The 27,313-nt window shown below is 39.2% G+C and overlaps 4 protein-coding genes across 9 annotated transcripts in view; all 4 read right to left on the bottom strand.

Annotated features, from left to right (window-relative positions):
* Positions 1-8,970, bottom strand: part of fmnl2a (formin-like 2a) — a 50,318-nt gene extending 41,348 nt beyond the window's left edge. For 5 of the 6 annotated variants that reach the window (XM_078261757.1, XM_078261758.1, XM_078261759.1 and 2 more), the window contains exon 1: positions 8,337-8,969. In XM_078261757.1, the coding sequence (XP_078117883.1) occupies positions 8,337-8,450 (114 nt within the window). In that variant the 5' untranslated portion in view covers positions 8,451-8,969. Of the gene's footprint in view, positions 1-8,336 lie in introns of all 6 variants that reach the window. The other variant, XM_078261756.1, reaches the window with a different exon arrangement.
* Positions 8,971-12,903: 3,933 nt separating this feature from the next.
* Positions 12,904-16,682, bottom strand: sumo3b (small ubiquitin like modifier 3b). The gene is made up of 4 exons (XM_078261754.1): positions 16,547-16,682; positions 15,470-15,598; positions 15,250-15,321; positions 12,904-14,118 (listed from the first exon to the last, which is right to left on the bottom strand). The coding sequence occupies exons 1-4, from the start codon at positions 16,565-16,567 to the stop codon at positions 14,053-14,055; spliced, it is 288 nt and encodes a 95-aa protein (XP_078117880.1). The 5' UTR covers positions 16,568-16,682; the 3' UTR covers positions 12,904-14,052.
* Positions 16,683-19,708: 3,026 nt separating this feature from the next.
* On the bottom strand, positions 19,709-23,127 carry pttg1ipb (PTTG1 interacting protein b). The gene is made up of 7 exons (XM_078261753.1): positions 22,953-23,127; positions 22,512-22,567; positions 22,287-22,395; positions 21,579-21,681; positions 21,121-21,186; positions 20,712-20,758; positions 19,709-20,225 (listed from the first exon to the last, which is right to left on the bottom strand). Exons 1-7 carry the CDS (start codon positions 23,083-23,085, stop codon positions 20,182-20,184), a joined length of 558 nt encoding a protein of 185 aa, XP_078117879.1. The 5' UTR covers positions 23,086-23,127; the 3' UTR covers positions 19,709-20,181.
* Positions 23,128-26,272: 3,145 nt separating this feature from the next.
* The window catches only part of myo10l3 (myosin X, like 3), a 52,929-nt gene continuing 51,888 nt past the window's right edge, over positions 26,273-27,313 (bottom strand). Inside the window, exon 41 of the mRNA XM_078261752.1 lies at positions 26,273-27,253. Within this exon, the coding sequence (XP_078117878.1) occupies positions 27,149-27,253 (105 nt within the window). The 3' untranslated portion in view covers positions 26,273-27,148. The remainder of the gene's footprint in view (positions 27,254-27,313) is intronic.

The following is a 27,313-nucleotide window of genomic DNA, read 5'->3' as shown; positions in this document are numbered from 1 at the left end:
ACAGACTGCTCTCGAGCTGTGATGGGGCCTATATCGAACTCTGGCGAGGTCCTGTTGCATTTGAATGTAGTTCAGTGATCGTCCATTCAAATGCAACTGGACCTCCCATTCTGCTCTAGAGATGTTAATTTTGGAAAGTCGTTAACCGACAAAACCTGCCTCTTTTTTACTCTGGCAGCGTCAAAAGCAGTATATGTCCCAAGAAAAAAACATTCAGGAAGAAAAGCCTAATAGAAAACGAGGCTACTTTGAAGTGAACTGCTGAGCCAGCTTTTCAACTTCCAAACTATTATACTACAAGTTAGGGCTGGTGTTACTGTATGTTAAAACTCCTTTCCTGCATTTGGAACAAGGGACACGGTGTAGATATTGCACAAGGTTGTGAAAAGTAATTAATGAACAATGTGTTCCGACTTCCAATCACTCAAAAACGTCAGCTGAGACCATGACTCCTGTACTACGAATCAAGATCAACATGCCCTGGATTTATTTCAGTTACCCGGCTTCACCTAACCCAACAACCGCGGTCCCACATAAACTGTGTCACGACGGTGGTTAACCTCTTAACAAACGGCTGCATTTTCAAGCTTTTTGGTCTAAACGACATACCCAAATTAAAAGTGGTACAGCTCCCATATACTTTGACACTCAGGGATGTGCCTGGTATCATTGGAAAGGAAACACTCAAGTTTTTGTTACAAGTGTCAGGGTGATTCTAGACCTTACTGACACAGAGTTACAGAGGCTAGAATGGAGGGTTTTTATTTCTGTCCAAGTCCATGTTTTTGCTTTGACACAGCTCCAGCCATTACAGGGTTAAAATTTCAATGGTATATTTGGTATCTATCGACTTGTCTGCTCATTGGCTAAAAATGTAGACGGGTTTTATAGCATTTAAATCTAACTGGTCCGAGCAAATGTCGATCGTTTGCACATGGGCTCACATCGCATCAGAGGAGTCCTCAGCTTTCCATTGGTGTATCACAGGCAAACGTGCACCGATTGGCTTATTCCAGGTCTCTATGGAAACCTAAGAAGTCAGAGAATACAGTGACGCCCACATGAAGTTGGTAGGACGCTCAGGAGAGACGCGAGGAAGCAATACAAATACTGCTGAAAAACAGTTTAGCGATTTTCCGTTGTGATTCGGCCAGAAACTAAATGGATATACTGGCTTGAATATTCCATTTCCTTGGACTCTTGGGGAGCTGGCCAAAAAATAGCCGACGCTGTAGATGCGTAAATCACAACGCTTATCAATAGCACTTCCCCATCAGTCAGGCACAAGATCTGACCATAATTACGCTTGTGTCGTTGCTTTAGCCTATTATTTCAGTTGCAACCCTGGCAGTGGTAAGCGATTGTGAGAGCAAATAATTCACATAATTCAAACCGATGTGCGCATTGGCAACACACGGCTCAAGAAGCCGACAAATAGCCTATACGTAATTCCCTCCTCTGAAAATCTTTCATAACAATACCCATCAGGGAATGTTAACGGGGTTGTCGGTCTCTAAATCATAAGTATTTTTTTGTTTCTCTCTCTCCGCGCACCGAGCTCCACCGGATCTTCTAAGAACGGTGACGCCGTTATCAACCGAGTATTGATTGGTCAGCAGGCGGTGCTTTTACACCGGTTAATCTCTAATCTCCAACATGACCTGGTCCCGACCAGGTTAGGTGTTCAGCATAAGTTACCACAGCGATTTCACCCGGTAACAAGTGATCCATCGTCGTGATACACAAAACCCTGGGTTGAACCTGAAGTTACCCTGTTAACGCCAAATCTTGCTTCGCAGTACAGGCCTCTGGTGATTTTACTAACCTCAAAAACCAACAACATGCAGATCTAACAAATAGCAATAAGTAAGTCAACAGATAAAAACAACATGAGGCTTCTGCAGAAGAGTGGAAGCCTAATACCAAACTGTAAACATACTCATACTCAACATCACTTAATGCCCCTAAAAGAGTACAACAATAATATCAACACAAGATAAAACTGACCCTGAAGCCACAACACACCACTAATATGTCACAATGCCACCGACACATGAAGGCTTTTCTGGACTTGGTTTCAGATAAAAAGCTCAACACCATGAACATCAACTAATTCTTAATAGTAAACACCCACTCTTGTGCTGCACTTTGGCCGAGCAATGTCATTTTATTAGCGCAGCTGCCATCTTGGAGCCCAGACAGATCCTGACCATAATGCACTTCTCCACAGAGCAGTGACTCTCCTTTCTTTTGTGTGGCCCTTGGACGGGTTCTGTTGGACAACACTGGCAACTGGCTGTGACCAACATAAAAGGACCGGGCTGGCTTGTTCCAAGCTGCATCATCGTACACCTGCTCCTTACGCAGGAAGACCTACAGCAAAGACATTCATGGCCAAAGTACGAAGCTACGTCCGAAACTAAAGCCTTACTCAGGAGTGCAGTCAAAATCCTGCCGGGGAAAGTTTCTTGTTCTTTCAAAACAGATTATCTTGATAGCTGGCATTCAGTACAACATTTAAGCAATGTTAAGAAAAAAGCTCAACTGCTCTTGCTATTCTGTAGCTGAGACAGCGGATCCATAGTCCAGCACCTAAACAAGGCTCAGGGACTGTTGTCATCAGGTTTGATCATACTGAAAACCCTCTGAAAGGTTTTAGCAACATTTTAAAGTCAATACTGCTTTGCTTGGTCAGTACTCTCTACCACCCACACTGCAGTGCAGAAAACCAAACCACCCCCAAATGTGCAGATGTCAAAACTAAACTGAGAACAACAATAGTGATTGAAGCCCCAGTGGTTTCATCTCAGCGGTGCCTGCACACAGCCAAGAGGGACCTGTTCCCACATAATCAGCTGACCCTCTGCCAGCCAGGCAAGATGCCTCCAGGCTCTGCTTTGGAGTTTGAGCATCACATTATCACCGCAGCACCCCTTAACGTTCCTTCTGAGAGGCTGCAAAGGCCTGCACACTGGCTGCCGGATCTCATCGGTCCCCAAGCATTTCATGCTCAGCTCTGTTACGGCTAATTGGTGGGTGAACATCCCGGGGCTACAACTACAGTACACAAACACACATGCCCATACACAAGCATGTATGCGCACACACACACGCACATATTTGGGTATGTGTGGTGGCCTCTCGCAGCCTGCCGGGTCTGGGTCCAGTGCCAGGCTCCGTCTTGGGCTCTCCACAGAATAAAGAGCAGCTCTGTTCCCCGGGCCTGCTGCACGGGATTCAGCCAGTGTTCACCCTCTGCTCCTCAGACAATACCCATTGTTCTGCTTTTTAATGAAGAAGAGTTGACATGGAAAAACTAGGAGGGTTAGCTTAGTCACTTCCTGGGTCCCATGTAGCAATGTATGAGATAGATGGATCACTGTGTTCACACAGAGGTTAAAGGTAGGTAGCACTGGGAGAGACAAATCACAAGCTAACAGATGCCCTGTAAAATTATCAAAGTCAAACTGTTTTTCAGAATAAACTAAAATGTATGTATGTACGTATACATAATTCCACTACCTAAGTTTATCTATTTTTTTTCTTCTCACGTCTGTGAAGCTTCACTGGAAGGAAGAACACATGTTTTGAGTTCATAAGGATGTTCTGATGATGGTGGAAGAGAGTCTGAAATCTCCCATAGGCATTCAGGTGAGTGGAGATGTGGTGACAGCAAAGACCAGACGTGATACTAATCATTTTCATTCCCAACCATTTAGCAACTCCTCATGCTTTGTTTGAAAGCATCTGCATCTCTTGTGTTTCTCTACTCATTTATTCAGGTTTTTACCTATCTGTGCATACACCTACATGTCTGAATAAGAGGTTATATGTAGATATCGAATTACAAAATAGTAATTAAAAATAAAGGGGCCACAAACATTTGAAAATGATCTTTTCCATAACAATACAGTGTTTGAAGAGGTGACAAAGCCAATGTTTAAAGCAGCATTAATCCATGTTTTGGGCTGCCTGGGAACAGAACTTCACAAGCTCAACATCACGTGCACATTTGACATACTGTTAATGTAACAAATTACACTTCAGTTAAATGTGACGGTTACTCATGATTATTATGAGGAGTACATTCTAGTACATTACAGCAGCTCAGGATGCTTCAGCAGCCTTTAAACAAAGTAGCTTACATGTAATCTGTACAGACTATTAAGAAGAGCAGCTACAACAACAGCTAAGCCTATCCCCATATGGCATTTAAACAAGCAACGGCTGTAAACTTTTCTGCCTCCCTGACAGCCGTCATGATATTCAGCAAACACTACATCCCTGAGATTGAAGTGGATGGTATCCTGGATGTGGGTATCATTTTATTTGATGTCAGCTCTGTGGCTAACTGAGGCAGAGGAGCAGACATGAGGCCTAAGATGAATTCCTGCTACACAGAGTCATTTTCCTGTGGTTCAGCACGAAGCATATAGACTCATTCTGTACAGTGACTCACACAGATTAACTGCAGTCATTTCACATGCTTTCAGCGAGTGTGCACTCATAGACTGAGAGACAACATTTCCACTTAGCGACTTAGCGTTGCTTATGTCCTCTAATGGTTGGCTAAATGACAGTGCTGGACTGATTAGACAATAAGTGCAGAGTAGATTGATCTACAAGGGATGTTGATATGACCAGTAGATTCACTGGGATTTCAGCGTTGTGCTGTGCAGAGTAAACATCAAGAGGGCTGCTTTGATACTGGCTAATCATCATGTGTGACCCATCTTCTTCTTGTAGACTTGTCTCACCAACACTATGGCAACCACAAGAGAGGTGAAGACTTGCAAACATGCTTTCCAGAGTAACTACAGAGCCATTTTCCCTGGATGCTGTATGGGAAAACCTAAGACCCCAAAACACTACAACCAGTAACATTTACAAGACACAGCAAACTGCCCACTAAAAAACAATGAATAAATTCCATCTTACACCTGTATGGAAATCGACCCCTAGTGCTTTAAAATATAAATAATTGGGTTTGATCTACACCTCACTTCATGGCCAAGGTTACATGTGAATTAGCCTTTCTTTTCACGGCAGAGGCCATGCATTACAATTAGCCCAAGTCTATTTTGAAGATCAGCCCTTAGCTCCAGGGTTTCATGACAGAGGCTTCAATGAGAGCTTTTTATTTAGTAGAAAATGCTGACTCAGCCAGCAACAATCCCCTACATTTTTCTAGAAAGTGGAACTACAGTACCACTTTCTACATACATAGCCAGATCATTGAATATGACTGGTAAAAAGTCAAACTGAGCTAAAATATCAGACTGGAAATACTAATATGCATGCTGGTGAATGCTGGTATAATACCACACACAGTGTTATCTAAGCAAGGTGTGATAAAATGTAACTGACTTTAGCTTTAAATGAGCTGAAGTCAGTTAAAAGTCGGTTTAAGTTATGTTAAATGGACATTTAACATAACTACTTTTTTTCTTACTGTTGTCAGGTAAGCGACAGTAAGCAGAGTGTAGTATAATGTGTGTTTGTGTACATAGAAAAATCACTTAGATTAGACATATTTAATATTAACTTAAAAAAGCCAACATCTTCATTGAGCTTTAAAGTTCATTCTTGCCCTTGGAAACAAAACAATCTCCACTCAAGGTCCACTTTCTCCACATGTTTCCTGGTTTTTAACCTTCAGCAGAAACTGTTTTGTCAACCACATTCTTCATCTTCTTTTATGGAAACAAACAGCCCTGGTATCTCAAATTATTACTGCGAGCAGACACAACAAGAAAATAGGGCTGGGTATGACACATCAATACTTTATGGACGTACTGTCAGAAATGTGCCTTTAACACCAAGTAGCAAATACTGCCAAGTACCCAAAATTGTCATCAAATACTTCGTCAGATTCTTAGTCTTGTTTATTTATTTTTTTATATGGTATTTTCTAATGTAATTGAGGAAATCAGGAAACGTTGCTAATTTTAGATTGTGTTTTATTCATCTGGATCTAAGAAACAAATAACTTCTACAGCTGATGATCTATAAATCTCACTGCAGGAATTAGTCCTATTCTATATGTGTGGTTACATGTCTTTGTGGTCCGCTCAGATGATGGAGGTCATAAACCAATATTTAAAAAAAAAAAAGAATAAGTGCTTGAATATGGTGGCACAGCACGAGCCTTTAATCCAAACGGCTCCCTACTGTGATCCAGGGCTAGCCTGTTGATCAAACATATTAGGAGTGGCAGTTTAACAGTTCTGCTGCTATTCCTTCACACCTAGGTTGAGAATATATTGAGGAAAGACTTGCATAAAGTCCAAAATATATGTAATTGTTGTAAATATTGTCTTTTAGGTATTTTATGATTGATAAAGGAACAGATGAAGGGAAGAAACGACCAATAAAAGGACCTTTGATCGGCAGCCAACTACACCTAAATGTTGATTCATCAGCACTGGTAATCAGGAATATGTTGGGATACGAGACGACTGAGAGGCGTGACGAGGTATCTTCCTAATCATCTACTATTCAAACTGAAGTTAGGTCATCAGAATCACAGTGCCACTCGCTCCCGCAATCAATGGAGCCAAGTGCCATCAGCCACGCTGAGACACATTAGGGTTTAAATGGCAGTAAATTAAACTAAATGATGTGAATATAGTACTAAATTCTTCTAATGCTGGAGGGCTTCCATCCCGCCAAGAGTTGAGGCATCATGCTGGCAGCAGGGGAAGAGGAAGGGAGGGAGTGGGGGAGTTCCTGACATGCTGTGAGGATTGGCTTTTCTGACAGCCAGCCCACAAAATCCTCGAGTTTTTAGACAGGTACATTTTTTTTTTCTGGAAAGCATAATAAGGATTAGCCTAGTTTTGTAAACCAAATGTATGGATCCTAATGGTTTTCTCATCCCTGACATTTATTGTTCTGAGTGTTTATAAAGCCAGATGTAAAAGGGGAAACCTCAATGTTAAGTAGGCGATTCTAAAAGCAGACGTGATTACACAGAAGGCCCAAATCCCTCTTTGGTGTTAGATCAAACATCTCCACCCCAAAGTCCGCTGCATCCAGCGCAGAATGGGATTCATCAGTATCTGACATGCAGCAATCACACCCCAATACAACAGTGGCATGCAATGATTTTACTTCCACCTAAACTTGATCCACTTTCTGTAATGGGCTAAAAGATCTGTGCCGCCAACATTAACAGAAACACAGCTCTGTACCAGAAAAAAAGCAGCAAAGATAAATAGATAGAAAATTAAACACATCAATCATGCTGCTGTGAGAACCTGCTTGCTCAAGTCGAATTCCTTCTACTTAGCAACTAATGTTCATGAGAGCAGTAGTCCAGGCGACAATCACGTTTGACCCACATTTTGCCAGCTCTCAAATGTCAACTTCACTGCACTGTTCTTCTATTTAGGCTTTCGTTCACTGTCTGGACTGTGTGCTGGAAATTCTTCTCATCAGCAAACTGTTATTTCTTACACACAATAATGGTCTCTATAATAATGCTGTAGATCACAATAGAACATAATGCTTGCTTTAGTCCGTTTCATAACTAAATTCACACAAATCAGTCAACATACTGGTAATAGCAGTTTTTGTCAACCATCAATGTAAACACTTTTCCTCCTGACCTGAAGGCACTTTGAAGTCAAGAGGATCTTTTAACAACACCAGGAATGTTCAGCATTCACCCCCAGGTAACATAATTGTTGACAGACGCTATTGACACTTTATGATGCGACAGATGTTTCAAAAAGGAGCTGGCATGCTGGGCACTTAGAGCTTCAGTAGTGAGCCAGCGTCTGGACTCATAAAGTTGGGGAAAAGACTGCCATAAAACCAATAATTTGACTGCAGGTGTCTCATGTGACTACACTTGGAAATTTACAGAAGAATCAAGGCTGGACGTATGCTGCTAAATGAGAAGACTGCTGTACAGTAAACATTTATTATCTTGGATTTGGAGTCAGGGGAACCCAGATGTGATGTTTGATGGCATGGTGTAGCAAAAAGTTGAAAGCCTAACAAACGTGTTGAGTCAACAAAAAAAAGAATTGAGCATCAATGTGCTCATAGTCCTGCTAAAACTTTATCAATACTTTAATAAGGATTGTAAAGACTTTAGAAAATGTTACCTCATTCTCAAATTTGTATTCTAGCAGTGCAACAGATGCAAATCTCTTGTACCTCTGACACAAGTGCCCTTTTTTCTCGGAATACCCCTTTTCTCTGAACAACAAAGGACAGGCGTGCTGGACAAACAGAGGTTCAACCTACACACAGCTGTCCCGACCCAGGACACCGAAGCATGGAGGGAACAAAGAAAAGACAGATGACATTTTTTGTTTTTTTCTTACCAAAACGGTTGCAAACCTTTCCTCCAGTTCACCTGGCTCCGGCATGGGTAGTTTCAGAGGCATGTTGTGTCCTCTGAAATCAGTGTGCTGGTCCATGCTCCCTGCGTTCCCCATGTTTGACCAACCAGTAAAACTTTTTTCACCTCTTTCTTCCACTTAAGACAATTTCCCGCACGGCGAAAAGGAAAATAAATATCCGTACGTCCTTTGGTTTATCGCTCTCACAGACTCCTTACAGGTCTATATATCCTGGTTACTTCTTCAGCATAAAGCACATGTGAGGGAGGCAGTATAATGCGACGGGTCCGAGAAGCAGCAGCGGCAGCAGCAGAGCCCCTGGTGAGGCATTTTCACGGCGTAACGAGGAGACGAAACTTGACTGGATCCACACGGACCTTTCTTCGCTGTTATCCGTATCTTGCACAATTTCGGCTCCACTCCCAGCCGGTAGTAATGACGACGTGCATGATTCACGCTTATTGCAATCCCCCTCCGTCTGTTAGTAGAGAGTGGAGCTGGCTTCACTAATCCCTCCGCTGCTGTGCTGACCAGCTAGTTAAGGAGGAGGGGGCTCCACACACACACAAACCACGGCTGCACACACTCTCCCTACAATGAGTCTTTTCAGGGGGGCAAGCCTCCCACTTTTCCCCCGTATCTAGGAGATGATATTTTTTCAGTGTTGCATTGTGGTACTTCGAGTCCATTGTGAGCGATATATCGATCCGCCTCAGATATTTACATGGGCTCTATGCATTGCATTCTTTTACTCTTTGTATTGAATAATTTACTGTACGTGCTTTTCCTCAACGTATGTAGTAACTAAAATGTGTGTTCAGAGGGTTTATTTGTATTTAGCCTACGTGTACGTATTAAATATTGATCATATGACCGCTCCAATGCCACCACTAACAAGAGCCAAGTTTTAGAGTAATTACTTTAAAAATCATATTCGATAGTATTTCCCAAAGTTGCTCTTGAATGTGTAAACCACATCTAGAAGTTGCACTCAGTAACTACTCGTGTAATTAAACTGTGGTTTAAAACCGCATGATTATATCCTGAGTTAAAGCATGTTTGAAAACCAAATGAAAAGCAAATGTTATAGAATCTTCAGACTTACAGATAAAGGTACAGATATGACTATTGTTTTTTTCTTTCTTTTCTTATCTATTGCGTAGGCTATATTTATCGTGTGTGTCTGTCTATTGTGTCTGTCTATAGTTTAAGTGTGAGTGTGGCTGCATCTCAGTCATTTTACGTTTTATATAATTAAATTCTGTACTTGGAGGTATTGTGTGACTAGTTTAATCTTTCCTGCCTACTCTTGTCTAACATCTCTCGTCAGCCAATCAGCCTTGGGATAAAACCATTAGCTAATACAGGTTTTTTTTGTTTTTTTTGTTTTTACCAGATTACTGTATATTTGTGATTTTTTTTTACTTTAAAATCATTCCTGAGTGAGAGCAATGGGCCCTTTTCCCTAAAGACATTTTGACATGAAAAGCACAAGTCAAAATGTCTACTGTTAAAAAGACATAATTCAAAGTGATCCAAAATCCAGTGCCTCAAGTAGCCTACATTTGTTCACTCATAGCCTATAGAAAAACTCAAGAATTAACAACAATTTTATGATAACACTGCCACTGACACATGTATGCTCCCTCAACACAGCATTGGGAAATCTGATCTGCTGACAGGGTGGGGACCACATTACGCACAAGAGGGTGACATCAGCTTGCAGCGCTCTGGAGACGACCCAGAGGTTCTCCAGATGCACAGTGTTTTCATTCAGGCTGCTGGACTGATTCAACGGGGGAGGCTGTCACATTGTAGGTTGCTGGCATGGACACATTGAGAATGCAAAACACGGCTGACGGACCTCATACGACCATCATATGTTCCAAGTTAAGCTGATTGCTCTGTCTGAAGACCCCTCCCCTTGTGGTTGTGTAGTATACTGTATAGTGTGTATAGTATACTGTGTATTACATGTTTATGCACTTTTTATTTAGGCTACTCAGAGGATGCTGCTCATTCTGGTGAAATTGGTAACACATCAAGAGCAACTACTGTGAAGAAAGGAACTTTAGGATCAGAATTCAGCCCACAAAATATCTATACTGTTATCCCGAATTAGTTGACTTTACTAGAAATGTGCGTGGAGTTTTTACACAAGGTGAAATTTAACAGATTAGGTTGTATTAACACAGAGTGGTAAGTTGATGCAGTAGACATATCAAGTTTACATTAGTATATGGAATTACTAATTACTCATTACTAAAAACAACAGTAAACATAAATAAAAAAAATTCTGCAGTCTCCAAAATAAGCATGTTAAGTTAAAGCTATAGCCTAGTGCGTAGTTTCTGTCTCCCCCATGAGAAATTCTAAGTAGCCTAAGGACAACAAAACTGTCAGCGCATCCACATGATACAAGCCTTCCGTGATCGCGGACCACCCCCACCCCTCCTCCATGTAGTTGCTAGTGGCCAAGGAGGGGAGGATTTAAAAAACATGATGGGGCGCCCAGATAGCTCAGTAGGTTGAGAGGGCGCCCAGGTTTACTCCTGGATGCAGTGGGCCAGGGTTCGACTCCGACCATGTGGCCCATTTGCTGCATGTCATTTCCCCCATCTGTCCCCTTTCATTTATTCAGCTGTCCTGTCAATAAAGGCCTAAAAAAAAAATCCCAAAAAAACATGATGGACTCTTCAGAGTGGAGCTGAGTCTTATCTTTGTATCTACTCATTTGGCAACAGAACATCTATTAATATAAAAAAGTTAAGCATTAAAGTTGTAACATGCAAAGAAACGTAAACATTCGGCTACTTATCTCTACTACAGACATAAGTTGATTCTATAAATATTTGTTTTACTTTTTAATAGTATAACTTTACACATAACGAACCGTCATTCTCCAATGTCTAGTACTACATAAACAGTTACACCCAGAAGACATCATTTCTGATTTTCAATCTGTATGTTCAACCAACGGCTCCTTCACTGCCCACATCCCATCAGTCCCCACCCGGGTCTCGGTCATGGTGCAACAATACATGTAGATAAACATGAACACTAAATCCACCATACAAAACTAAAATCCAAATAACATAAATGCAAACCCAAAACATTAAAAGAACATTATTAAAACACACTTTAACTAGGACAGAAACCATTCAGAACATATATTTTCTCCCCATGAGCCTTTGCATCGCTTCAGCGCAGAACAGTTCAAATGACCCCGCCCCTCCCATTCAGAAACTCCTTAGTTATCTCTGCTTAATATGATCTGTGCACGGCATACTTCAACTGATTAATACAAACAACTAATGTAATTTAGTAATGAAAATGTTTTTTTAACAAAACATGAAAGAATAGGTAGGCTAGTGACCACTAAAACGTTTTTAGGTCTTATGCCCTTATATATTTCATCCACAAATAAACATAAACTCAAACATATAAAAAACATATTCAAAATAATTTATTTTTATTCTATACAATACTGTGACTGTGTAGTTGGACTCAATAATCCACCTATTATCTTGTCACAATAATAAACAAATGGACCTCACTGTACAATGACAGCAGAGCAGTGCATGACATAAGACAGACAATGAATGAGCTTTAAAACAATAACAATAATACAAAGCGTCTGCAGTGAAAAAAACAATTGAGGGTATGTGCTGCCTTTACAAGCATCCCTGAGACAGCTGATGGTGACTCAGCACACCAAAAAACGATAATGCATTAACAGGAATCTTGCCTGTTACAGTTAGTCTGCATGTTCCTCTCTACAATATATACATACAGACTGAGGACGTTTATAATGTATTGGGGGAGGGGGCACCTTTGCAGCTGCATCTTTAAGTGGTTCGGGGAAATATGAGACTCCAGATATATCTACAAGGAAATATAAAATGCAAAGGAGATGCCAGAAATAAAGGCAGCACAATCAAACCACTGTGTGAGGAGGCTCACAGGGAGTTCATTTGGCTGCTCAGTTAAGTAACATCTGTAAAATGGAGTTTCCTTAAGAGAAGTTATGGCCCTTCACAAGGCTGGAGTGGAGCAACAAATGTGTCTTTGTATTTTAATTTAAGGGCTGGAGACTTCAGTGATTCCAACAAGTAGAGATGTAGATTCAGCAGAGCAAGCAGTGATCCTGTGAATCTTGAGAGCTACAATGCCCTCTAATGTATGTAACGTGTATTACCCACACTGGTTTAGATAGCTTTATTATAACATTCTCAAATCTTTTCAGCTTAACTCCAAAAACTTTATCAAGTAAGACTAAATTAACCTTTGCTCCAGGGCTTCACATCTGGAACCACATATTAGTGGCTAGCATTTCTTTGTACCTCTGGTTACAAGATTCAAACCACCATCCAGGTTAGGAACGTTGATTTCAACATTAAGTCAGCCCGTAAACAGCTGCATGTTTATTTACACCAAAGATGTGAATATTTCAAAAACATTTGCTTTGCATTGTGTAGTGCAACATAGCTGAAATATGAATTGTATAGCAGGTCCACACAAATTGACAGTAATATATAATGCAAGAGGCTGAGTATCAAACTATATTTATTGCATACAGAATAAGGACAACAAATGTACAAATAAAAAATAAAATAAAAAAAAAGGGGGGAATATCTGCTAATGTCACCCTGCAAATCTATTTTTTTTTTTTAAATGAAGGTGGACATTTTAAAGCAAAATTTCTACCAACACACAATATTCAAACAAACTAAGCATCTGTTTGGATAGAGTTTGGACAAACATTCAAATTGGCAACACAGCATTGACTCCATATTAGTTTATACAGACTGAAATATATAATCTTAGATGAAACACTCAAATTTCTGGATTGGTAAAAGTGAGTTATTTTAGTCCTGAAAAGGTGGAAATAAATCAATGTACACATCAGGAGAACTGGTGTCCTGCTGTGTGACAACAAAGACCACTGTTACAGTCACAGTCAGTAACCCTTTACATCTACATATTAACCAAACCTTTATTAAAGAACACTATTCATTTAGCTTTTTGGTGCAGAAACATTACTGTACTTATTTACCATTGAGTCAAGGGTGAGAGTATTGAGGTAAACCATCCATGTGGCTCTTTCTCAGCAAAAGCCTTTTTTTCTTGGGCATGGACACATCACATTTTAAAAGTCCCTTAGAAAAAGAACACTAAAGGTTTATTACATGAGAAATATAACTAATGTCTTTCCCCATCTACAGAAAGAAACCACAGGCTCCCATGCAGCGGTTTTCCTCCATAGCAATCCTATCAAGTACATGAATTTCAAACAGTTGAGCCCACCCTGAAATTTAAATGCTGGAACAATCTGGAAAACTTAATAAAAAGAGAAAAAGGGGATTTTGGCATGTAGTTCAGCTTATGTTTTAAGAGACATGCATGAGGTCATTTCAACATCAAAAGAAAGCAATGGGTTTTGTCATTACAAGCCATATCTGATCTGAGACATGTCCCTGCCTTGGACAATTTCAAATCATCCATTTATGTGAATAAAACACTTAAAAAAATTACCCTGCATCTCAAAGTTAAGATTTTGGCACTAACAAAAAACCTGCTTTCTTTTACGTTGTGAACAGCCTGACCAAGCACAGAGAGAAAAAAAATAAAAAATAATTAAGTGAAAACCAACATGAAAATTATGATGTGGACGTTCTTCCAAGAGTCCACATCCGACTTAAGAACAGACTCCTCCCGTCTGTTGTTGAAATACGTCAATTGTGTCCTCATCCTCCATCTCGAGCTGTAATAACGAAACAAAAATTATTCTAGAGCAAACGCGTATTTATCCTCAGGAGTAACCCTCAATACTTTTTGGTAACGACAGAAATGTGTCTTGCAACGAGCATTAAAATGTGCCATAAACGGCATTAAAATGACTAGTTAAATCAGCAATTTTGTGTTATTGTCTGCTCCATCCACTGTAGTTCCATATTAACATTTTAGACAAATGCATTTGGGTAACTTCTTTGATGGCCACTTGTATTTTTACATTATTTTACCTTTGTCTGTCGTGAGCATTTGGGGGGGAATAAAAATAAAAAATTTTATCCTCACAGTAAGGTACTAAACACAATTATTGCTTTGCTCGCAGTACCGAAACTCCGGTATCATACTGGTACTAGCATGGACAAAAATAATATTTAAAATGATACCCAACCCTAAATGGAAGACCTTGCATTGGGTTTTATATATAAAGATGACTCCCATGATCTTGAAAGAAAAAAATATAAGTCTTTTTGCTACCAGCTACATAGTTTTACACCAATTAAACAAATGAGCTACACATTAAAGGCAGTTTTGAAGAAATAGTTAAGTCATTTTAGAAAGAAATACCCTTATTTTAAATGATTACCGCAACAAGAAGTTAAGTTACTTTTAACAGTGGCAAACTGTCCACAAATCTAACATTTAGACATTGCAAAGATAAATACTGCGCAATTGCAAAGATTAATATTAAAAAAATCAAGGCTGGAGGATTCATTATTAACTTCCGAGGGTGGTATCCATTCAGTGATTGTGCAAGAAGGAATAACAATATGATACTGGCTACTGAATTAATGTATACGCTACAAACAAGAACACTTACTTTGCATTTGAATAATGTCATGTTACAGTTCTACGCTCCACAGCTTAACAAAAGTAACAGCATACACACTAGACAAAAATGGACAGTGTATAAAGGCCATTGACATGACACTAATCACACCTGACCTGCTCTGGTGCATTTACCCATTTGTGCTTTGAAATAAAAACTCAACATGAGTGATCTAAGAAAAACAATCTGAACTGTAAAAAAAAATGATCATTTCCATGAAAGACAATAGCTTGCCATATTTTGGATTTTTTTTTGTATAGTCCCGTTTTCACCAACCTGTGCAGGTGTGTCCGTTTCATTAATTGGCTGTCCATCAAACCTAAACCTTATCTGACGAATTGACAATCCCTGTAACAGAAATAGCATATTAGTTAGATGTTGCCTACAGTTAACAGATGTTTTATTAATGTATTCTAGCGTTAGTAAATTTAGTAATAAAGTCTGAAGTATATTGTTACCACAAAGTTTGTGTTTTAGTCTGTAAGAATGAACTTACCTGTCTTTCGCAGTATGCCTTCATTAGTTTACTGAGCGGAGTATGCCTTTTGATTTTGAACTGTACAACTGACCCATCCTGACCAGCTACCTTGAGGTTAATGTGGTCATTCTCCGTCTTAACGCCCTCCTGCAACGAAAACACATCAGCAACAACAACCTACCTGCGTTATGGTGACGTTATTCTTATCTGCGACTAAAGCAGTATAAAGATGGACTGTTGCAAGTACATGGTGGCACAAGTTATTCCAACAGTAGGTTGTACAAATAAGGTGGCCAAAGATGTGAGGACACACCATAGACTGTAAAAATTAGGACAGCTTGTGCAGGATATAGGCTGCTCCATGAAAGACCTGTTCCCACAGTGGTGATGCGACTAAATGCTGTTTTTTTCCTACTGACAGGAATGATATCGACTCCTACATGCTGCTGATCTTTCGTTTCCCCCGACATTCAAAGTGCGACTAGTGAATCCTGCTGGCCCCATCGCACGCACATAACGTTACACAGCTAAGACGAAAAACGAACCAGATGGGAATGTATTGGAAATGTAAGGATTTAAAAAAAAAAAAAAAAGTCTTCCGTGAAGATAGCACCGTGTCCTCTTCCTGTTTAACATCTGACAAGATAAGCTTGGTCCTAGGGGAAGGGTTCACCATCCAAACACCGCACTCGTTTCAGTTCTCCCCTTAGTTAGCATAGCAAGCTAACGTTAGTCCATGGTTAAATTGGCGCAAAAAGCCACAAATACAAGAAAAAACAAATCATTTATTTCACTGGCAATCTCTGATGCCGACGTTGACAAACATCTTAATTTAACAGTAAGCCAATGAGTAGCTAGCTTGCGGTAGCCAACGTTGATATGGTGAGACACTGCAAACAAAAATGTGCGCCTATAGCTACAAGATCCGCAAATTGGTCAACCTTTGTTTTCGCCGTCGAACCCGCTCAAATGCGGCATCTGTAGCCTGGAAGCAGAGCTAGCTTAGCTGAATTTGCTAACGTGAACTTGCAACTGGCATAATTGGGAGCAAACCTGGATGAGTTGTCCATTCAAAGAAACAGTTACGTTACTGACCTTTGGCTTTTCTTCAGACATTGTGGTACTTTCCCGAGGATTGATTAATAAGGCAGAGACGGACTAGTGTTAACGGTGAAGCGGGTTATCAGTTCCTCCGGCTCTTTCGTTTGTGCAGGAGCGCGCACTGAAATTTAAAGTGTGATTCGACCAAAAGGGTCACATGCTCCACTTTTCCTCGGGGCCGCGGATACGTGAGCGCGCAAGCCAATTTGCGCATTCCCGCGAGATAGGTAAAACAAAGGGCCCTTCTGCAAAGCCAGCCCTTTAGTTCAGGCCAGGGGCTATCAGAGCAAAGCATTGAACTAAAGATCCAAATAGTTAACCAATTAAACTCCATTTCAGCATAAGTCAGAAACCCAATTAACCAACCAGAAATATCATGGTAATCATTTTTTCTTATAGTTTTAGAAAGCAGACCATCTCTAATAGGTGTCACAAGCCGGGCCACACGGCCATGACAAAAGAGGGAGATGAACACAACAAAGCGATTTAACAAATGTTTAATTAGTTTAAATCATAAAGTAAAAACAAATTTTAACAGTGGGATGTGTGATCAGTGAGTTAATTAGTGTGAGTGGGTGCATGAGTGAAAATGTATTTGCAGTGTTGTATGGTGCAGCAAAACAAACCTAACAGCAACCAAGGCCAAGATGGTGCATCAGAGAGGAAAGGATACAACTGAACCCAAGAGGCTTTTAAAAGTTCACTAGCCCACAGAGCCCAGGTGCTGCCAGTTTAACTAATGAGCCCAGGAGCTGCCACTCTACTGATGACCCTCTGCCCACGTCCACTTGCAGTACCAGCAAGGAAAGCAGCCACACAAACAAAGTAACAGGCAGACATTGCAGAGAGGGACGTCACATAGGGTCAACATTCCACGTATTGAATAAGAATGGTCTCAGATAATAAACATTTCTTATTCATAGGTTAATATCTAAATGAACTCTCAAAAATAGTCATGTCAAATATTTTTTTATGATTTAACATTGTTACAACTAGTCCCTGAGTTGGTTACATAGACTTAGTTCAAACGCTAATTTATACTCTGTTACAACATACATACATTTCATACATAAACTTAGCATAAAAAGTAAGGAACTTTGTGTTTTGGTAGATTATTTCTCTGTGGTAACAATGATTTTTGGCAATAAATCTTATACCGTTGGAAAGCCTGTTTAGTTCCCTTTCAAATGGTGCCCCATTTGTAAGGAACATGCATTTGTGGGATGAGCAGCAGCGCTGAGTATGTGGGTTACGCCCATGACAAATTTGCCAAATCTTCTCTGCCAATGCTAAACAGCTTATTCTGCCACTGACTCGTTTGGTGTTTGGTGGATTGGATGATTCTGCCTACGGAATTGGATAGTAGGGTCAAAGTGTGGAGAAGACGCGGAGAATGCTATGCTGATTGCTGCACCGATAGAGTAACACCTTTTGGTGGAGGCAGTGTGATGGTGTGGGGCGGCATCTCCCTCACTGGAAAAAACGAGGCTTGTCATCATTGGAGGCAATCTCAGATGAATTGCAGAGAGATATAGAGATGAGATTCTGCAACCAATGGCAATCCCATATCTCCACAGTCTGGGACCAAACTCTATCCTCCAAGATGACAACGCTCGCCCCCACAGGGCGGGGTTTATCAGCGACTACCTCCAGAATGTGGGAGTAGAGAGGATGGAATGGCCTGCCAGCAGTCCTGACCTCAACCCCATTGAACACTTGTGGGATCAGCTTGGGCGTGCTATTCGTGCCAGACTGACCAACACAACCACGTTGGCTGACTTGCGACAAACGCTGGTTGAAGAATGGGATGCCATCCCACAGCAGTGTGTGACCAGGCTGGTGACCAGCATGAGGAGGAGGTGCCAGTCTTTTTGGCTGTATATGGTTCTTCCACACGCTATGAGGCTCCTGTTTGTGAAATGAATACATTGTTAAATTGCCAATATGTCTTGTTTCTTCAAACTTCAATCATCCAATCCACCAAACACCAAACGGGTCAATTGCAAAATAAGCTGTTTGGCATTGGCAGAGAAGATTTGGCAAATTATTCATGGGTGCAACCCAAATACTCAGCGCTGCTGCTCATCCCACAAATGCATGTTCCTTACAAATGGGGCACCATTTGAAAGGGGACTAAACAGGCTTTCCAACGGTATAAGATTTATTGCCAAAAACTATTGTTACCACAGAGAAATAATCTACCAAACACAAATTTCCCTACTTTTTGTGCTAAGTTTACATACAATTCTAGATGATGATTCACGGTGTGATCTCACAGGTTTGTAGTCTTTACAAGACAGTATGTATTAGTCCTATCTGTTTTTCCACAATCATTAAAGGGCAAATTGTTCTCAGGAATGACAACATGCTTGCTACAGATGAAAGAATGCCATATAGGATGTGTGAATAGGGCAGACAAATATTTCCACAAGTGGGGCATGTGTATTTCCTTAACAAAGTGGCACACAGATGACATTGATTTCCACATGGGATTTACGGTTCCATACTTTCTCTCAGAACTGATTAGTTTCTTTTGACCCGTCTTGTTTTGTGGATTAGTAAAATGGGGAATTTGTGAATTAGGAAATGGATTTGCAGTTAAAGTCACAGTCAAAGAACATTCTTATTCATTTAAAGGTCCAATATGTAGGAATTTCTCCTATCTAGCGTTGAGATCATATATCGCAATCAACTCTCCCGCACCACGCAGTTCAAAGTACGTATTACAGCTATGGTAGCCTTCACGCTTCAAAAAGCCGGTCTCTTGCTCTTTTCAATATCCTTTTTCTTTTTCTGGGCGAAGAAGAAGAATCCTATTCCTGAAATTTGGATTTTGAATACGTGTGGTCCTCCATGTTTCCTTCTTCATACTTGCCAGGAAGCTACGATACCCATTAGCAGCATTAGCAGCACCTCTGAGTTTATCATGTGACAGCGAAAACGCGAAAGGCAGAGCAGTACGTCCTGTATGTCCCTTACCGGCTAACATATTTCAAGATGGCGCATGAATATGGAGCATCTACCCCAGTTCATGCAAATGCAAATGTAAAGTTTCAAGCCAAAAGGAATACTTGGAATTGATGGTGGTGGTAAATATTCACGAAAAAGGACACGTTTGTGAACGGGCAACACAGATTTTGATAATGAACAACTAAACACGTTACACACTGGACCTTTAATTTTTAAATGGTCACAATTCGTTTTTAACAAAAGCTCGCAATAATCAAATCCCTCACATGTAGTTCAAGAACACACATTTCTTTTATCCAAGGAAGTTCTGAAACAAATTCAGATATTTATTCACAAATAAAATCGCAAAACAGTGTCAAATGAATTACATGTTATCAACTAACTTTTTATATAAAAATAAATGTTGTACTTTAGAAATGAATGACGATCAGTAAAATAGTGGTTAATGTGGTATAATAGCTGTGTACAATGTGTATAAAATATGAATCATTAGGTGAAGAGACAATGTTTGAAATATAGTGCACACTCAAAATGATTTTGATTATTTGGCAAACACTGAAATCAGATCAGATAATCACAGTTTCTCATATGCTACGTAATTCAATGTTACTGGCATCAATATAATAATTTTAAGGGATTTCTTTTAAAGGAATCATCGCTCAGTGATCATCCATACGGGCGTATGGATTATCCTTTGCCATACCTGAAAAGAACAATAGAGAACAAATCATTTAACCCATTGTACGGCTACAAGCATATCACTGGATAAGGAATATAATATCCAATATCTAGAAGTGTTTCAATGGTTGCATACAATTTACAATGGTGGGTTAAAACCGAATAACATGTTTCTAAAATCCTTGTCTTTCAAAAATGATTGAAGTTAAAGTGTTGGAATGTAGTGTTTCAGGTATGCAGTGTCATTTTAGTACAGTAGATGGCGCTACTGGATCAAATGTGTTGTTTTAGAACTTCTTTCTCTTGGTTTATGAATGCCTTCTTTATGTTGTTCCCTTGTTTCATCTGCACATATTTCATCTTATCTTTCCCATACACCATTATTTATTAATTTTGCAACTGTTTTATCACTGTGCATGTAAACCAAGCTTTGTGAAAACAAGCATTATCGATATTCCAAATTTACATTTATTAACCCACTCAAAGCACACAAAATAGAAATTAGCCTCACCATATTTCTGCCTGATTTCATCATGTCTCAGCTGCATTTCTGTTCTCCTGTACGGGAAGAAACATAGACAAAATTGTTAGACAACAGAGAACACTGGAAGCATTCACGCCTACAGTGTTCCAAATCTCACTGAAGGATCAACACTAGTACTTTTGTATTATGCTGATGGAATATAACACATTTTCTGCCACTTAAAATACGTAAATATATATATATTTTTTTAAACTACAGTTTTCAGTCTGCACCATTTTTAAAAAGGCAAAAAAGTTTTGCTTCTTTTACCATATCAACTTATGTTAGTTGATGGTTATTGTTATAATGACTGATTGTTAAAACAGATTTTTTTTTATTTTTCTATCTGAAAATATTAAATTAGTTTTTTCAGATCCCCTCCTTAACAGCCATTTACTTTGCTTTCTGACGGCTCTTTCTGGCCCGGGTTTGTCGCTCCACCTTTGCGTCTTCTTTCTTGTTCCTAGAATATAAGAATGTGTAAAATAAATATATAAAAGCTTACATTGCAATATAAATGACAATAGTGAGATAAAAGTCTGATGTGCTTTGCTTTTATCCTAATACAGCAAGTAACAGTCTAATAATCTGACAATATAAACAGTATCAGTCTCCTCCTCATCCAAAAGCCATTATCAAATAAACACGTTTTTATAAGAAGCCATGTCAGCCCGTCTTAATAGAAAGATCAAAGTTATTTTCAGAGCTAAGCTGCATTTACAAATTCTGGCAGGCTTTTGGAGACAGCGGTATCAGCCTGGCGGCGCAGAAAAACAACCCATTGTGTTCCCTGTCTTCCTCCTTCCACATTTAACCAGATTTCACAGCCAACACTTCACGTGACTTAATGCTTACCCAATTCTTTCACACTTGCAGCAGCAAAAGCAGCAAACAAGAATGGTGATGATGATGATGCCACCCAGCACTGACATAGTGATGATCAAAATCTGGAAGTTTACTGGAAACAGAGAGAAGGAAAACACTGGAAATCACTCACTGATGAGCCATGTATCATATTATAAAGCCTATTAAATAGACACTACTGCCCCTTTTAGACTTTAGTTAGTTGGTGGTTGGGGTCTTAGTAGACCAAGACATTTAGCCAGTTAGAAGTTGGTTAATGGTTCTTCTGTGGAGAAAAAGCACCATAATGAGTAATTCAGTCGTTATTCAATCAAGTAATTGACTAGACAGTCGCATCTTATCACTATTAGTAAACTAAGATTTATCTGAAGAAAGTCCTATACTAGGACTGTAATTATTAAAATTTTTGATTATCCCGCTGATCATTGCTTCTATTTGTTTGACTTTTAAAATGTCCGAAAATAGTGATAAATGCCCTTCATGAATTCCTAAAGCACACTTTACTATCAAGTCAGAAAGATAAAAAAAACAAAACAGCAACCCATCACAACCGAGAAGCTGTAACTCGAGAATGTTTGGCAAAAAGACTCAAACAACAAATTGATTGTGAAAATAGTTGCCATTTAATTTTTGCAGGATATAGCCTACTCAGATTTGGCATCAATGGTTATCTGAGGCCTTGGTTTTAATCACTCTTACCCCAACACAACCCCCATCGTGCGTCATTCAATGGACAGACACTGCTGGGGGGCAAGATGTTCCTCACTGGGTAGTCCACACATTGTTTGGTTGGCGTGCACCACAAACACTGCAACAAAAACAGCAACAAATACTGTGCTTAGTATGTATCTTTGGTATTTAGGCTACATCACTAACAATACTGAAGACAGTTATTTGTATTTGGCTGGAGTTTAAGAGACTTACTGTCACATTCTGCAGGCATTCAGCACAACTGGTGTTGGATCTCAAGGCACAAGGAGCTGAAAAAGGAATAGCCTACGTTACAGTGTGTTGTAGGTTGTAGGGCATACTGACCCTCCTTCGCTGTGTAGGTTCAAGCTGTTGTTTAAATGTACAAGAATAGAAATGCAATAAAATCTCACTGGAGGTTTAATTTTTGGCCCACAGTGACAAATCATCAACAGTGTTAACAGTGATTCACACATTTAGACTCACTTTGCAAAAGGAAAACTAGGGTCAAGTTTTCTTTTGAGCCATTACCACGAACTGAAATGATTATCCGCGCTTATGATCAGTGAAAATCCATTTTTTTCTGTCATGTGACCACCTCCTGACCTAACTCTTGCAAAACAAAGCACAACAGCTAAAGCTGAAAGGGGAAAAAAAAAACACACACACACTTACTCGGAGCTGGAGAAGTAGTCGGTGTCTGCGCCCCTGCGGATATAATAACACCGTAGAAAATCATGGCAAAAACAAAGGCTGAAGATCTCAACTCTCCGGACATTGTGAGACGAGTGAAAGCCATCGACTGCATGGAAACAGAAGTAACGACCGAAACTAACGTTTCTGAGGAGTCAAACTGGAGGGTGGACCACATAAAGAGCTGACGTCATGAACTCCTGACGCTGGTGTCATAAAACAGCTGCAGGGTGAAACATCTTTACCGACAATAATAATGATGCCAGAAAATGTTCACAGAGTATATGTCCGTTTCTTCCTGTTGTATTTTACTAGAAATAATCACACAGAAAGTTAAGAAAAAGTTGTTTGAATCTACCTTTTTGCCAATTTTAGACTACGGAGATGTGTTTTACAGACACTCCACAAAGTCCCTGTTGAAATCCTTGGATTCTGTGTATCATTCAGCACTGAGATTTATAACCCATGCAAAATACTTTACCCATCACTGTGTATTATATGAAATGGTAGGTTGGCCCTCACTCAACACAAGAAGGCTCAAACATTGGTTGACCTTTGTGTACAAATCAATAACTGGACACACTCCTTCATATTTAACTACACTTTTAACATCTAGTAGATCTGAACACAATCTAAGATCAAGTGGATACATACTGTATGATGTTCCACAAACTAAAACTGAGTTTGGAAAAACTACAGTGCCCCAACTTCATGGAATGAGTTGCAAAATCTGCTAAAATTGCAGGTTTTTATTTCACATACTGAATTCAAATCCTACCTATAAATATATCAACATGTTTGCGCTTGTTTTTAAAATGTGATTTTCTGTTTATTATTTATTATTTATAATTGCTGTCCATCCCTGTCTGTCTGTTATTTGTTGTATGTTAAAGTGTATTTTTTATGTGCTGCCTTCTTGGCCAGGGCTCACTTGTAAAAGAGATTTTAATCTCAATGTGATTTTTTTCCTGGTAAAGGTAAAAAAAAATTAATAATAATAAAAACCGTCCAAAGAAACAATAAAGTCTGTTCTACTTTCCAACAAGGTCTCCTTTTTCAATAGCCTACTTTATGTTGTAACTAATGACTTATTAGTATTATTAATATTAATATTTGTACTATTACTATATTATTATTATTATTATTATTATTATTATTATTATTATATATCCGTTAAAGCCATTAATAACAAAACCATTTGGGTTGCCATGTTGTGGAAAAAATCTCTCGTATCCTCCTTCAGCATGACACATTGCTTTGTCTTTTTGGTTTCAGCTGCCGAGCATCTACACTAAAATTAATTTATAAACAACTTATTAATATTCACTACAAACATTTACGGACATAATGATTTAAAAGCCCTTATTAGTGGCTTCATACCATGTGTTATTTTAGATCACTTTTGCTGACAGCAATTTGAAATAGAGAAACCTGACCTTTTTTGTGACAGCAGAATTGATAGCTGATTGGAAAGCTACCCTTTATAAATGAAATTTAAAAAGTTAAATAAATAAATAAACTTTGTAGAAGGTGCCTGTTCATGAAATGTAGGTACCTGGTAGTTTTTCTTCTTTTCTTTACAACTTTGTTCCACATTAATCCAAATTATTATTAAAAAATAGCAAACTGACTAGAAAAGAGCTACAATATTCAATATCCAGCCCTTTTCATGCTCTTTCTACGTGTTCATAAGCCATGTATAATCCTAAAGGAAATATATCAACTTTAACACAGTATTTATATAATATACTGTGACCTCCTACCAGTTCAGTTCTCCACAGACTGATCTACCAGTACAGTTTATAATATTTATAATTATAATATACGCCATATTATGCTCTGATTAGAACCTCTGCTTAAGTCTAATGCCTCAGAGTTGTAATTCCGAGTCAGTGATATCCAAAACTTCTGACAGCTACGATATCTTCCTCTTGGCAAAAGGAGCTACAGAACAACTGACTGCTAGTAACATGCAAGCAACATCATCACTGGCAGTTACAGTTAAATAAAATCCATTTTCAACACTAATGGAATCATTTCAGCCAATGCAGTGTTTGTATAATAATAATAATAATACATGGCCATCACCAAGGTAAAATAAAGGAAGGTTTTCCTGTTCCTCCCTTTCTGCCAACAGTACATGAATGCAGCATGATGATGGGCAGAGCTAGGGTGGAGATAATATGAGCTCATCAAACTATTTGTACAAATAAGAATGCTAAAGGTACAATTCTGATGTGTGTGTGAATGTATCTTTTGAGCTGCTGTAACAAAGGAATTTCCCCAGTGTGGGATTAATAAAGTATCTAATCTTATCTTGTCCAACCCTAACAGGTGAAAGCACAGACTGTACATGCCCATACAGTTCTGAGCAGAGGTCTAAATGAGTTCATGTCATTGTTCATTTATACACTTTTTGTTCTCCATTTAATACACAAAAATGCATTGAGATCCACAAAGTTGGCAGACACATTTACTGTTCTTACCATTTTGTCCTCTGCAAGACATGGTAATTAGACAGTAATAACAAACACAAAATAGCTTTTTCAAATACAATAATTTATTAAAGCATCTTTAAATTCTAATATAAAACATTTTCTGAATTTTCTTCTTCAAAACAATCAGAAATCTCAGAAATACAGTAATCGTCAATGGCAAGTTCAGTCTCTGGTGTGGCCGCCGGCAGCTGACCAGATCGCCTAAGTGAGTATACGATTGGAGAGCGATGGAAGACAGTGATGCAATGTGAGGTAAATACTAAGCTCATTATGTTTGAATCATACTCTTTTCATGAACTATACAGTAAGTCGACTGACATACTGTAGGCATCCTTTGTTTTCACATTGGAAGTGAGAAAATATGTAACGTTAATAAAAGGAACTGAGCATGTTGGGTGTCGACTCGAGGGCAACGCACTTAGGTTATTTAATGTTGACAAAAGCTCAGAAAACAGGGCACAAAACGGCAAAAATAATTGCAAGTTATGAACAACTACATTATCTAGATTTATGTGTCCCTGAATGCACACAAAAACAGAAAAACAAAAGTACTAGGGCAACTGCATCAACACATTTCCAGCACGCTGTTCACCTCGCTCAGTCTGCCTATTCTCACAATCAATTGATACTTCCATAAATAAATACCCCACCCTCACGTGGCCTTTGACATCACTGAAAAAACAGTTAAACAATCTTTAGACACAGCCATACTGAACAAGCGATCAGTTTCAGCTACATACCCTCAAGTCAATGCACAATAAAACAGTTCAACACCAAATACTTGTTCTAGGAGAGAAACACAAATAGTTTGACTGATTTAATAATCCTGCCTTTTGAGAAAATCCTTGACTGCAGTGGTTACAGACATTGCATCTCCACTGATGCAGTGGTTATTCATGTTGAATTTTCTGTTTTTTAAAGATAGGGATGTGCTTTTGTAGCACATCACCAGTGGAAGCCATAACTACAAAGATACTCGACACCCCAAGATATATATCCCATTCCTGAAAGGCCGCATCGGCACTGAATCTTTTAGTCCAGAACAGCTAAAATAAAAACTTAAATAAGGCAAGATGAAGGAGATAATCTCCCTGGGACAGTTATATTACACATTCACCTGAGGGAATCTCCTTTCAGGAGAACATTCATTACAATGGGGCGAAATATCTGTAGAAAAAACACTTGAATAAAAGGTGACATCTCAGTCAGTTTACCACTGCAACACATTTCTTTTTATCTAGATTGGATGTTTTTAGAAAATTTACACTCAGGGTCCTAATTCAGATGTTGAATGCATGTCTATAATGAAATGTGAGACATAGGGGTTTGGTTTTCTTGGATATTTAAAAACAAAATCCACGAAGAGACACCTGAAATACATTTCAAGTAAGATATGAGAAATGACCAGTCTAATTTATAAGAGCGAGTAAAATGTCTGGAGACTGCATGGAGGGGAGCAACAGTCAGGACGACTGTAAAGCTTAAAATGGTACAGATGCTTGAATGTTTCCACTTTTTGTGTCTGTATAGAAATTAATCGTTCTGGATGGAATTTGTCTGTGTTGCTACGTAGCCAGTCATAAGCTCTGAAACACAATCTCTGTCGAGGTGATTTGCTCCTTTTGTTATCTCTTCATCTTCTCCCCATGCTTACAGTACATTTTGAGTCCTGTATGTCAATCACCTGATCCAGTTGGTTCCATAACTGGACACAGACTTCACACTGCAGCGCTTCTTCACAATCATGTTTATGTAGGCTTTCATGATCTTTGTGATCTCTCCAACCTGCCAATGTACAGATGAAACACACAGTCAGCAGAGAAGAGAAGCAAATTCTGTAATCAT

The sequence above is a fragment of the Sander vitreus genome, chromosome 11 (assembly GCF_031162955.1).
Source record: "Sander vitreus isolate 19-12246 chromosome 11, sanVit1, whole genome shotgun sequence".
NCBI classification, from domain to species: Eukaryota; Metazoa; Chordata; class Actinopteri; order Perciformes; family Percidae; genus Sander; species Sander vitreus.
The sequence above is the reverse complement of the archived record's forward strand: the minus strand, read 5'-3'. Positions and strand labels throughout refer to the sequence as shown.